The sequence below is a fragment of the Eublepharis macularius genome, chromosome 6 (assembly GCF_028583425.1).
Source record: "Eublepharis macularius isolate TG4126 chromosome 6, MPM_Emac_v1.0, whole genome shotgun sequence".
Classification (NCBI taxonomy): domain Eukaryota; kingdom Metazoa; phylum Chordata; class Lepidosauria; order Squamata; family Eublepharidae; genus Eublepharis; species Eublepharis macularius.
In genome coordinates this window covers 44,458,827-44,471,231 of record NC_072795.1, presented here as the reverse complement: position 1 = coordinate 44,471,231, position 12,405 = coordinate 44,458,827, and the positions used below count along the sequence as shown (strand labels likewise).

General features: G+C 40.0%; 1 protein-coding gene across 1 annotated transcript in view; it reads right to left on the bottom strand.

The window, feature by feature from the left end:
* Positions 1-12,103, bottom strand: part of DOCK10 (dedicator of cytokinesis 10) — a 173,196-nt gene extending 161,093 nt beyond the window's left edge. The window contains exon 1 of the mRNA XM_054982520.1: positions 11,999-12,103. Coding sequence (XP_054838495.1) covers positions 11,999-12,103 — 105 coding nt within the window. The remainder of the gene's footprint in view (positions 1-11,998) is intronic.
* Positions 12,104-12,405: the final 302 nt, after the last annotated feature.

The window sequence follows — 12,405 nt, the reverse complement described above, 5'->3', positions numbered from 1 at the left end:
ACTCTCCTAAGCCCCTTCACTTCAGAGGACTTAGACAGCTGTACCTCTGCTTAGGTTGGCACTGTTACCTTTGGAGAAAAGTATATTCCTAAGGCTCACAGTGAATGTTGTTTTTAGCATATTAATGGTCACAAGAAGTATATGAAGTGTGTGTGTTATGTGCCATCAAGTCGCCTCTGACCTATGGCAATCCTATGAAGGAAAGACCTCCAAAATGTCCTATCATTAACAGACTTGCTCAGGTCCTGCAAACTGGAGGATGTGGCTTCTTTTATTGAGTCAAGCCATCTCGCGTTAGGTCTTCCTCTTTTCCTACTGCCTTCCACTTTTCTTAGCATTATTGACTTTTTCAGAGAATCTTGTCTTCTCATGATATGACCAAACTACAATAGCCTTAGTTTTGTTATTTTAGTTTGAAGGGAGAATTTAGGCTTGATTTGATCTAGTACCCAATTATTTGTCTTTTTGGCTATCCATGGTATCCACAAACCTCTCCTCCAGCAACCACATTTCAAATGAATCAATTTTCTTCCTGTCAGCTTTCTTCACTGTCCAACTTTCACATCCATACATAGTAATGAGGAATACCATAGTTTGGATTATCTTGATCGTGTTTCCCAGGGAGACATCTTTATCTTTAAGGATCTTCTCTAGTTCCCTCACAGCTGCTTCCAAGTCGCAATCTTCTTCTGATTTCTCCATTGCAGTCTCCCTGTTGGTTGATGATTGAGCCAAGGAATAGAAAATCTTGAACAATTTCAATTTCCTCATCGTCAACTTTAAAGTTGTGTAATTCCTCAGTAGTTATTACTTTTGTCTTCTTGATGTTCAGCAGTAATCCTGCTTTGGAACTTTCTCCTTTAACTTTCCTCAGAAGACGTTTCAACTTTTCACTATTTTCTGCCAGTATTCTCAAATGGTTAATGATCCTTCCACCAATTTTCACTCCACCTTCATCTAGATCTAATCCAGCTTTCCTTATGATATACTCTGCATAGAGGCTGAACAGGTATGGAGATAATATGCATTCTGTCCTGACAGTAGCCTCTTGTACAGAGTACAGATTGAGCATCAAAACAATTAGATGTTGTGGTACTCCCATTTCTTTTAACACTCTCCATAGCTTTCATGATCCACAGTCATTTTCATGATTCACACACAGTGTGAAGTAGCAGATGAGACAGAAGACTGCAGCTAAGAATGAGTGACTTCTCCACAGCTAATGCCTTTATGCATGTGATGGAGAAAACTGGCTGCACCTGTAATCAGCAATCTGAAAAGCGAAGGTAAACACCCACAGGAATTGATTTTTTGCATCCTGTGGGTGTTTACCTTTGCTTTTCAGAATGCCTTTATGCATAGCTGAGCTCAGATGTGGTGTGTGTATGTTAGAATAATAAATTGTGGATGATTTATGCTTTTTTTCTTTGCATGCGTTTTATATATATTTTTCAGTTCTGCTGTCAGTTGCTGTGAGTAGCCTCTTCATTCAGAAACCAGGAAGTTACGCAAACATTTTGCCTAAATAAATAATTTTGAGCCCCCATATACATTTTTAGCTATGTAATCCTATTGACAAAGCTGTAGGTTTTATTTTCAAGAAATCAGGTTTTTCCTGCCTACTTTTTTTTTTTTTGTAAATGATAAAAAGACCAAAGTTCTGGCCAGGTACTCTGTCTCCTTTCTAATTTTAATTTTGAGCCCTGATGTTTCCACTCAGAATGATTCTGTAAAGAACTTTCCCTACTAAATTGTCTATCGGACTCTACACCCTCTTTAGCGTATAGAAAAGAATACCTCTGCCCTTTCCTGCCTGGTTTTCTATCTAAAGATTATATGCCCCTGGTTCTCGTTGTTCGGCTATGCCTACTATCTATGTTCTCTTTTAGAAAAACATCCTCCAGTTCTTCCAGCTTGGCTTGGAGGATTTTGATGTAGGATACAGATGCCTATAAAAGGTTATAAAAAGAAATTCATACAGGATTGGTCATTGCCAAGGTCAACAAGGACAGTGTTGGATGTTGGAGCTCTTGGACATCAGCTGGTAATTGGGCTACAGGAATCAGTGACCTTTGCTAGACAACCAGGGCAGGGCACAGTAAGGCTACTGGAAGGACAACCACAGAGAAAGAAATGGATATAAAAAAATATGGCAATAATGGAGTATTACTATTACTGAACAAATCCATCAGCAAAAGGGCACCAAAAATGAATGTTTGCCATCTCAACTCTGACAACGGAGCAGCAACAGTGTGATCAAAGATGCTTCCTAATAAGAAACAAGATTTTCTCAGATAGTGAACTTGAAGAAAAACAACTGAACTAGATGGCCAAAACATAAATGAATACTGAATCAGATGGGACACAACCTGTGGATGGAAACAGAATCAAAAGCATAGACTCTGAAGAAAACTACAAATATTTGGGTATATTGGAAGTATGCAATACAATATATTGCAACATACAATATTGAAAAAGAAGGCTTGTGCTGAATATACAAAAAGGGTTTGAAAACTACTGAAGTCAAAACTAAATAGTGGTAATATAATTCGTAAACACCAAGGGCATCCCAGTGATTTAATACTGTGCTGCAGTAGATTGGAAATGGACACAATAGATTGCAAAACAGGGAAAATCATGACAGCCAATCGTGCCCTACAGTCTCAAAGCAACACAGATCAACTTTATTTGCTGTGACGGTATAGAGGCCAAAGATTGTTACAAATAAAACAAACAGAAGAAAAAAGGCTGAATGATTACATTAAGAGCAAGAACCAGAAGATGCTGGCTGACATTTATAGAGAAGGAATAATTAAAGTTAAGGGTACAAAAGACAAATATAAGAAAGAAAGGTTGAAAAATATATGGAAGCATGGCAAAGTAAACCATTGCATGGCCAATATATGAAGGATACTGATGGTAAAGTAAATAAAAATAACAACTGGAAATGGCTATTTCAAGGGATATTGAAAAAAGAGATAGAAGGACTTACATTAGCTGCACAAGAACAGGCATTAAAAACAAAATATATGAGAGCAAAAACTGAAAAGCCCTTAAATGACAGCAAGTGTAGATTATGTAACGAGGTGGATGAAACAGCTGACCTTCTCATTAGCAGGTGCAGTAAGATTGCATAATATGGCTATCAAAGCACCATTATAAAGTAGATGCAATGGTGTATTGGAATTTAGGCAAAAAGTATGAGCTACTGTTCATGAAATACTGGTGGAAACATAAACCCAAGAAAGTTGATGAAAATGAGAAAGATCTTGTGGGACATCAGAATCCAAATGGATAAGAAGCAAGAACATAATACCCCAGATATTATTGTGGTTGAAAGAAAAAAGTTCAAACTGATTGATGTGGCAATCCCAGTTTATGTTAAAATTGAGCGGGTGTGTGTGTGTGTGTGGAAATGAAAAGATAATAGAGTATCAAGATCTAAAATTTGGTCAAGATCAAGATCTAAGATGTCTTTGGGATAAACATACAACAGTTATTCTAGTATTGATAGGAGCAGTAGTTGCAATTCCAAAAGGACTAACTAAACACCTGATTATCAGCATAGACAGGATAACAACTGGCCAGCTGCAAACAGCTGAACTATTTAGAACATGCCAAGAATCTAAGAGTCTAGTATACCTCACTGACTCCTAGATTCTTGGATGAAATCTGAGTAAGTGAAGGAACAAAAATTCCAGGCAAACATCTGGTGAACTGTAGAACAATAGATAACAATTAACAACAGCAACAACATTCGATTTATATACCAACCTTCAGGACAACTTAATGCCCATTCAGAGCAGTTTACAAAGTAAGTTATTATTATCCCCACAACAAAACACCCTGTGAGGTGGGTGGGGCTGAGAGAACTCCAGAGAGCCATGACCAGCCCAAGGTCACCCAGCTGGCTTCAAGTGGAGGAGTGGGGAATCAAACCCGGATGTCCAGATTAGAGTCCCGCACTCTTAACCACAACACCAAACTGGTGACTTGCAAGGACTTTTGAGGGGCATCTTGTTTTCCCCTCCCCCACTATGTTTCCCCCCTTGACAGCCTCCTCCTGTGGCCCAGTTTGGTGTAGTGGTTAAGAGCTCGGACTCTAATCTGGAGAACCGGGTTTGATATCCACTCCTCCACCTGAAGCCAGCTGGGTGATCTTGGGACAGTCATAGCTTCTAGCTCTCTCAGCCCTACCCACCTCACAGGGTGTTTTGTTGTGGGGATAATAATAACATACTTTGTAAACCGCTCTGAGTTGGGTGTTAAGTCATCCTGAAGGGCGGTATATAAATCGAATGTGATTATTATTATATTATTATAAGGACTTGCAGGGAATACTTCACTTTCCCCTGTATCCCCTTCCCTACACGATTTCCTCTTTCCCTCCTCCTGGCAGCCTCCATACTCTTACGTTTCCCTAAGTCCTTCACTCCCACAAACCCATACCTCTATTTCTTAGTTAAAGTAAACTATAATATGCTTTATATACTGCCTTTTCCCACAAAGCAGCTTACATTATTCTCCCTGCCTCCATATTACCCTCACAACTTCTGAGAAGTAGGTTAGGCTGAGTTTATGTGATTGGACCAAAGTCATCCAGTGAGCTCTCATAGCAGACTGGCGCTATGAATCTGGATCTTCCACATCCTACTCTGAAACTCTAACCTGTACATTACACTCGTTTTCCTGACAGAAACCAAGCCTGGAATAGTCGCTGGACTGTTATGGTTGCCTGGCAACCATACTGAGGCCATCTGGTTAAAGCTACAGACACTCCTTTTATGGTATTTTTTTTATTTCAGATTTTTCTGCAAACCTTGAGCATTTTTCAGGTGTGTAGGAAGATCTGTCTTGTCTGTTCTTGACTCTAATATATAGATTTAAGTGTCCTCAGATCAGGACCACTTGGCAATTAGTGTATATAAGAGAAGTCATGTGTTTACCATGGTGAGGAGAGAGGCTTTATTTCCCTGGTCTCCACATTCAGTTGCTATTTTACAGAGATTCTTATACAATAATAACAAATGTGAAAGTACCTAAGCATGAGTAGCAGGACACACCCACCCACTCTTTTCTCATTAGCTCTCAAGAACCAGATGCACTCATCCATAGCAGTTTTCATTCAACCACTTCCTTCTCACCAACAAGATTAAGGCTGCAGTCCTATACCCAGTGATTTTGTTATCTTCATAAAGAAATTCTTGTAAAAAACATGCATGCCCTTCTCACAATGTCTGTTTTCTTTCAAGTAGAGAACAACATTTGCTCACTCTCAGTGCTATCTGAAAAACACCTTCCTGGGAATAATCCCTACTGAACAGACCTTAATAAGAGTCTGAGTAGACCTTCTTGGGATTGCTGTCTTAGACGCTTGGTTCATAAATCAAAACCAGCAGTATTGTGAGAGGTTTCATATCTGCATAGCTGAAGAATTCAGCATGACAATGGCCAAGCAGTCACTACTGAGTATGCTCACAAATGATGGGATAACATATGGCCAAGGTTATGATTTAGAAAAAATCAAGCTTATTTTAGGGAGGGGCCATGGCTCAGTGGCAGAGCATCTGCTTGGCATGCAAAAAGTCCCAGGTGCAATTCCTGACACCTCTGGGTAAAGAATCAGAAAGCAGGTGATGTGAAAGACCTCTGCCTAAGACTCTGGAGACCTGCTGACTGTCTGAGGAGACAATATTGATCCGTGGTCTGATTCAGTATAAGGCAGTTTAACGTGTTCAGTTTTTTTGTTTTTGTTTTTGGCCATATCATATTGGTGAATGCTCACAATAGTTCCTGATGGCAGCGAAAACAGACAGTGGATGTGGTCCATTTTAGAATACCCAATGAACATACTCAGCTTTGGGATCAGGCCAGGCTTGCCAGGTCCCCTGCCACGGGAGGGGATCCCCTGTTCCAAGCCTCCAGCCCAAGCTGCTGCTTTCTCGGCTGGGGGAAGGCACCAGGAAACGGGGGAGGCAGGCCTGAGGCATGTGAACAAATCATTGATGTGCCCACCCATGGCATCAGAAAATAACATCATTTCAGACACAATGCAGAAACACCAAGCCATGGAGGGAGGGTCCAATTCTCTAAAAATTGGCCTCAAACTTGGTGTTTTAGAGAAGTGGCCCCCACTGCAACCAATTGCTTCTAGATCACACTGGAAATAACATCCAGCAGTTTTGGAGCAACACTAAGAGTCTCTCTGCATGAGATGCCTTGGCGTGTGTTCATCAAGTGTAGGGAAATGCAATGTTAGCCGGGAAGCATAGTTTAAAAAGACAGAGCTGACATCAGGGCAAAGTCTTTGCTATACACTGGAGCTGTGTGAAGGCGCTGTGAAATGACAGAAGGGAAACTTCAGCCCATTATAACCTCTCCCTATCCAAGCCTGGCTCTGGAAGGCAACTCCAGCCCATTTCTATTCCTCGCTGCCCTCTGGTTGTGATCTCAATCAGGCATCTCATGTAGAGAGACTCTCAGAAGAAAGCCCCAGAGTTCGCAGGGACTTATTCCTCAAAAAATGTCAGATTGAAGATGATTACCAAAGGGCCCAGAGAGAAAGATGGGGAGACTACGTTCATGCATCATGCAGAGAGCTCTGAAAGTGAATCAAAAATGAAATACTGTTTGCTGTACAGAGCTTAAACTTGTAGGCATCAACACAAATATGGTCATGTTATCTGTTTCCCTCTTCCTTAAATCATTACAGCAGAGAAAGGGAGAGGGACCCAAGTCAGTTCCACCCACACTCATAAAGATCAGCAGCTCGAGTTGAATTGCTCAGCTTTCGCAAGGTCAGCTGCCAAGCTTACCAAAAAAAGAACATCTACCAGCCAGCCATTCATAAACAAAAATTTTGCTGCCTAGTTAAGTTTGACTTTTTAAGGAAGCATTTTAACCACAGTTTGCATTTGCATTTTCTTTCTGGCATGTACATTTTTGTTCTAGGTGGAGACGAGCAATGGGGCAACAAGCATTGAACACACCCATGCATTCTGGCAGTAAACTTCCTAGTACACAGTTATTGTGATGTTCTTCATCTTCTGAGAGATCTGGGGGAGAGGGCTGGAAATCTTCCAGAATCGCAACTGATCTCTAGACTACAGAGATCAGTTCTCCTGGAGAAAGTGGCACCTTTTCTCTATTTTTCTTGAGTGACAGTAGGCAATGAAGACAATTGCCAGGAGATTGCCCGCCATAAGCAGGTACATGGTAAACTCAGCCAAACTAGATTATACCACATCTTCCACATGGCTGTTTTGGCTCTTGAAAACATGCTGAAGCAGGTGAGAGGAGCCCACCTTCCACCCATGCCATGCTCCCCAGCCCACACAACATTTTTAAAACTTAAAAAAAAAAGTTTCTTAAATGGTGCTGTGTCACTGTGGCAGCCTTGGGAACATGGTATTGCCTAGTATTGCCCTGTGATTTACATGCCAAATTACAAAAGCTTCTATAATGATTTGTTAGGCTTTGATTCATGACTAAAATTACTGTAAAATGATCAAATATAATAAAAACTGTAAAAATTTTGGTTACAGTGGTGCTAAAACATTCAAGAATAGGATAGTAGTGAAAAATTCTCCTGGATTTATGAAAAAGGCCAGGTCTCTGGCTTGCAGCTGTAACACTGGAGGAAGTGCAGTATAATTACTCATAGTTAAGAGCCACTGTGGTATGCTGACCCAAACCAGCAACAGAAAACTATACATACTTTCCATCTATGAATGCTGAGTACTTCAAGTGTCTTTTACTTGCAAAAAAAATGGAGGAAGAAAAGACAAAATGCACTTGGCACTCCAGAGAAAACTGGTTTCTTCTGTTATGTGCTCTTCAAGGCAACAGCCTGTTCTACTCTTTATATAAGCAAAGTAGCCATATACAGGGTTCGGTGTAGATTAGAAGAAAATTAAGCTAACAAAGTAAGGCATGAGAATGTAGAGAAGCTACCCCATAAACACACACAGAAGGCTAATAATATAGAACATGACCTAATTAAATCACCAAATATGAATACTGTCCCTAACCCACATCAGATGCAATTACGTTTTTGAGGTGACTGAAGGAACTTTGATCGTTCCTTTATTTTTTTACACTTGCTGTTTCTCCTCGGGGGTGGGGGGCAGGGAATATATATATTCCCCACTTCCCATGAATTTCTTGACCCTCTTTGAGTATGCAGTCTACAGTATTCTGCCATCATATTTCCAATCTAATGTGCTTTTCTTCTTTCTCATGTCAACTAAGTGACTTAATTATTAAGTGAATTTGCTGTGCCACAATAATTCTGTGAAATCTGAACTGTATCTTCTACTCTATTCTTGGATTTTGCAAGGAATATGTCTGGAAGTTTATTAGCCATGCATTCTCACAAAATATACTATGCATATTTTCTTCTCTTGATTCTGAGCAGGTGGTAAATATGGTACCTATCAAGAGCTAGTCATATAGATGATACTTTAGCACCGTGAGGGGGGAGTGGGAGTGCTGCCACAGGCAAGGGTAATTGCCCTTCCTGTTACACATGTGGATCTTTTCTATGAGATTCAACATGGGTAGCAAACCTCCAGGGTTGCCTGGAGCTTTCCTGGGGGGAAAGGAGGCTGCCACAAAAAGTCAAAAAGATTTTCTAAAATTAAGCCTGAGTATGGATTCTACATCAGAATTCTCTCAAACTTCCCCACAAGCAAACCCAAACCCAAAAATAAGAGCAAACCCCCCTGAGGCGGGCTTCTAATTCTAATTCTGTGCATTCTGACACAAAGAACTTTCCTTGAGAATGTGTTCTCCCAAAACTGTCTGATCAATTTTGAGAGCACATTACAGGCTTTCAAACCAAGGATTAACAATCTGACAGACTGAATTTACTAAAAAAGTGTAGGGAGGCTCCAGGGCTGGTACTGCTAAATCATGCTACAAGTGGTACATAATTAAAAATGATAAGGGTGGTACTGACTTTGGTCCCTTTATGGAAACAAATCAGAATCCAAATATCAAGGATATTCGTACTCAGAAATAGACAGGTAAGGACTGAAGTACAAGCAGATACAGATGCCTTCTATCTTAAATAAATTAACTGTGGTTGCCACTATTTACAATTTTCTGAAATCACAAAAAAAGAAACAACCTGATGTCTGTTTGAGATAGGGTTGCCAGCCTCCAGCTAGTGGCTGGAGATCTCCTGGAATTATAACTGGTCTCCAGGCCACAGAGATTAGTTCACCTGGAGAAAATGGCTACTTTGGGGGGGGGGACTCTACAGAATTATGCCATGTCACGGTCCTTTCCCTCCAAAACCCCACTCTCTCCAGGTTTCACCCCCTAGATCTCCAGGAATTTCCCAACTTGGAGCTGCCAACCCTAGTTTGAGATGTTCTTGAATTCCATGTCTTTTTTGCATAGAACCTCCTAAGATTTCACAATATAATCAAGAAAATTCAAGTATACATATCTTACATTTTGTTGGAATCTGTCCTTCACTTTACAGGAAAAGAAGGCATCATTTCTTCAGCTCTTGCCTATGCTGTATTCATTTTCGCTATTGCCTACCATCATATCTGCAAATCATACCGCTTAAGCCAATGAATGACACATCAAAAGGGCTTTCATTCAATATTCCTGTTTAGTATCTGTGAGAAAAGTGGGCTATAAAATTAACTAAATTAACTAAAAGAGTGATTATACTACCTATACAAGTACCATTGTCAGTGAATGGGGGATGGAGGGGGAGACATAAACAAACATAGAGTGATATTACTCAAATCAACCATTTCATTACTGGGAACAAAAGACTCAAATCAAATACATATATAGTTCACCCCAAACATGTATAAAAATTATAGAAATCATTACCCTTCTTATGCAGCTTCTATCAAATTCAAGGACTAATTCTGAGTTATACTGTGCATTCTGTAATGCTCTTACCTTCTTCATTACAGGTTCTCGGTACATTATATCCTTAACAGAATATGCTGAGGATATCTGTTCTGGGAAGAAAAAAGTCCACTATACACTGGCAGCACAAAATGCCTCTAGGGAAGTATTTACTATGCTCCAGTTACAAAGTACTCAGTGGGAATTCACAGACTACCAACTGCAGAAGTGAAGTCAAGGGAATCCATGTTTTAAGTATTTTCCTAGATGCAAAACAAGCCATTAAGAATACACCAACAAAACAGGAGGCCGCCTTGACTGCTTCTTAATTTAACCAAAGCTTAGAAAGAAAAAGATTTAGATCACATGGCCTTCCTGTTTCAATAAACAGCTGGTTATGTACAGAAAATGAAGAATCACAAACGAAACATGAAAAAAGTTTTTATGGCTACCAGATTTTTTCACGGAAAAGATAATAAAGATTTAAGAAATTAAAACAATACAATAAATCTAGATGACACAAAACTTTTTGGATCAGCTACAGTCCTGTTCTGGTGTATACGTGCATAAAACTAGTGGCTCTGGAATAGGAAAGCAATTGCTATCTGCATTGAGACATGCACCTTGCCAGTCCATTGGGGCCTGATGGGTATTACAGTCCAGCCATGTACACAATCTGCACTAGTACAGGCTGCATGCATACAAGTCTGCTTCAAGGGTGCTAAGTCAGGGTGTCTTTTTCTTGACTTTATCGATAAAATTGCTGTTTACAAATTAAATGACTTACAAGACCCTGACATTCACTGCTGCATGTTCTTGTAAGGTATAAAACAACATTATATGGAATTCACAGGCAGTGAATTAGTCCACAATGCTCACAAAACAGCACTGTGTTTATTTCCATAATTTTGTTAAACTTCAGGACAATCTATTCTGAATTCAAACACACACACACACACACACACACAATAAATTTGCATGCTTATGCTTATTTTGTTTGATTCTTCTCTTACTGAAAGCAAAGTTTTCAGACAAATTGGCACTCTGGGTCAGGAAACGGTTACTGTGATCTGTGCTGCGATGCCACCTCTGGCCATTGAAATGGCCCTCCTTTCCTCCCTCTTCTGAAATTCTTTTGCCAAACATTTGCATTATTTTCAGTTTCCCTCTATAATTATATCTTGCTTTTGTACAGGAGCCATGAAAACAGAAACCTCTTGAAGACCTAATACTCTGTTCCAGACACCAATTACAATGCTTGCATGAGGGCAAGAAAAGCACAGGTGAATACACTGCACGTTGCTTTAGCTAAAACAGCAGCACTTCCTGTCTCATTTTTACCCTGCTTTTCCTCCAAAAAACGCAGAGCAGCAGACATAAGGTTTGCTTCCCCTCATGTTACTTTGCAGCAGCCACTCCTGTGAGGTAAGAGAGGCTGAGAAATAGTGGCTGGCACAAGCAAGGTCCACCTAATGACTTTCAAGGCTGAGCGAGGATTTGTATCCAGGTATGGTTGGTCAATCTAGTGCTCTAGCCACTAACAGAATTCTCGGCGCTTTAGACTGTAAAAACAGGTGCTGGGGAAGGAGACATGTTTTATCTCTTGGACATCGATAAGGAAGATGGTCTTGTGAAAATAGGCAGCCACATGGCCAGCTACTGGGCGAATAGCTTGCAGTGAAAGTACACTCTTATCATACAATATTTCCTTCAAGATTTACAGATGATTGTTTCCAAGCCATAAATATATGTACAGCAACTGTTAAAGTAAATACTTGCAATACTCATTCACCATGATGTCCAAACCAAACCAATTCATGGTTAGTAGTTCCTTCTTCCTCTCTTTCTTTCTCTTTGCCTCTGAACTGCTAGACAGACTGACATTTCCACACACTTTTCAACAAAATGTAAAACTTGAATTTAAGCTCATTTTATTCATTAAGGTTATGGACTGGACTGAACTCATGATACCTATTACAGAATACACCACCACTGACTTTTTGGAGTAACAGGTATTGTATATCAAGATCAGATATGAATACCAGACCTTCTCTCTCCCCTATCTCAGAATGAGGAACTTGTTTAGGAAAAAATAAAGAGAGGAAAAGGTACATATACATACACAACTCAACCTGTGGATTTCTCCTCGGTTTATTCGCCTTATCGTCCTCCTCTTCTTCCAAAGTTCACTGTGCTCTCTCCTAAACACTTTCCCTCGAAAGCTCATTGTGTCAGAAAAAAACTCAAGCAGCCAAATAAGTCAACATTAGACAAACATTGTCCTTTAATCTTTTGACTGAATGCAGCAGGCTCTGAGAAGTGAAGAGAATTAGCTGAGGTCTGGTTAGGGGGAAGGATATCTAAAACTGAACTTATGATGCATCCACAGAAACTACATCAGACAGAAAAAAAGAACTTGGGGTTGTAACTCATTACTTCCTGTGAGCAATGTTGGGCTCTTAAGAAGATAGTGCTTCAGGCAGCCACAAATAAAATCTTGATGATGACATCTAAGAACAGTCCACTCAA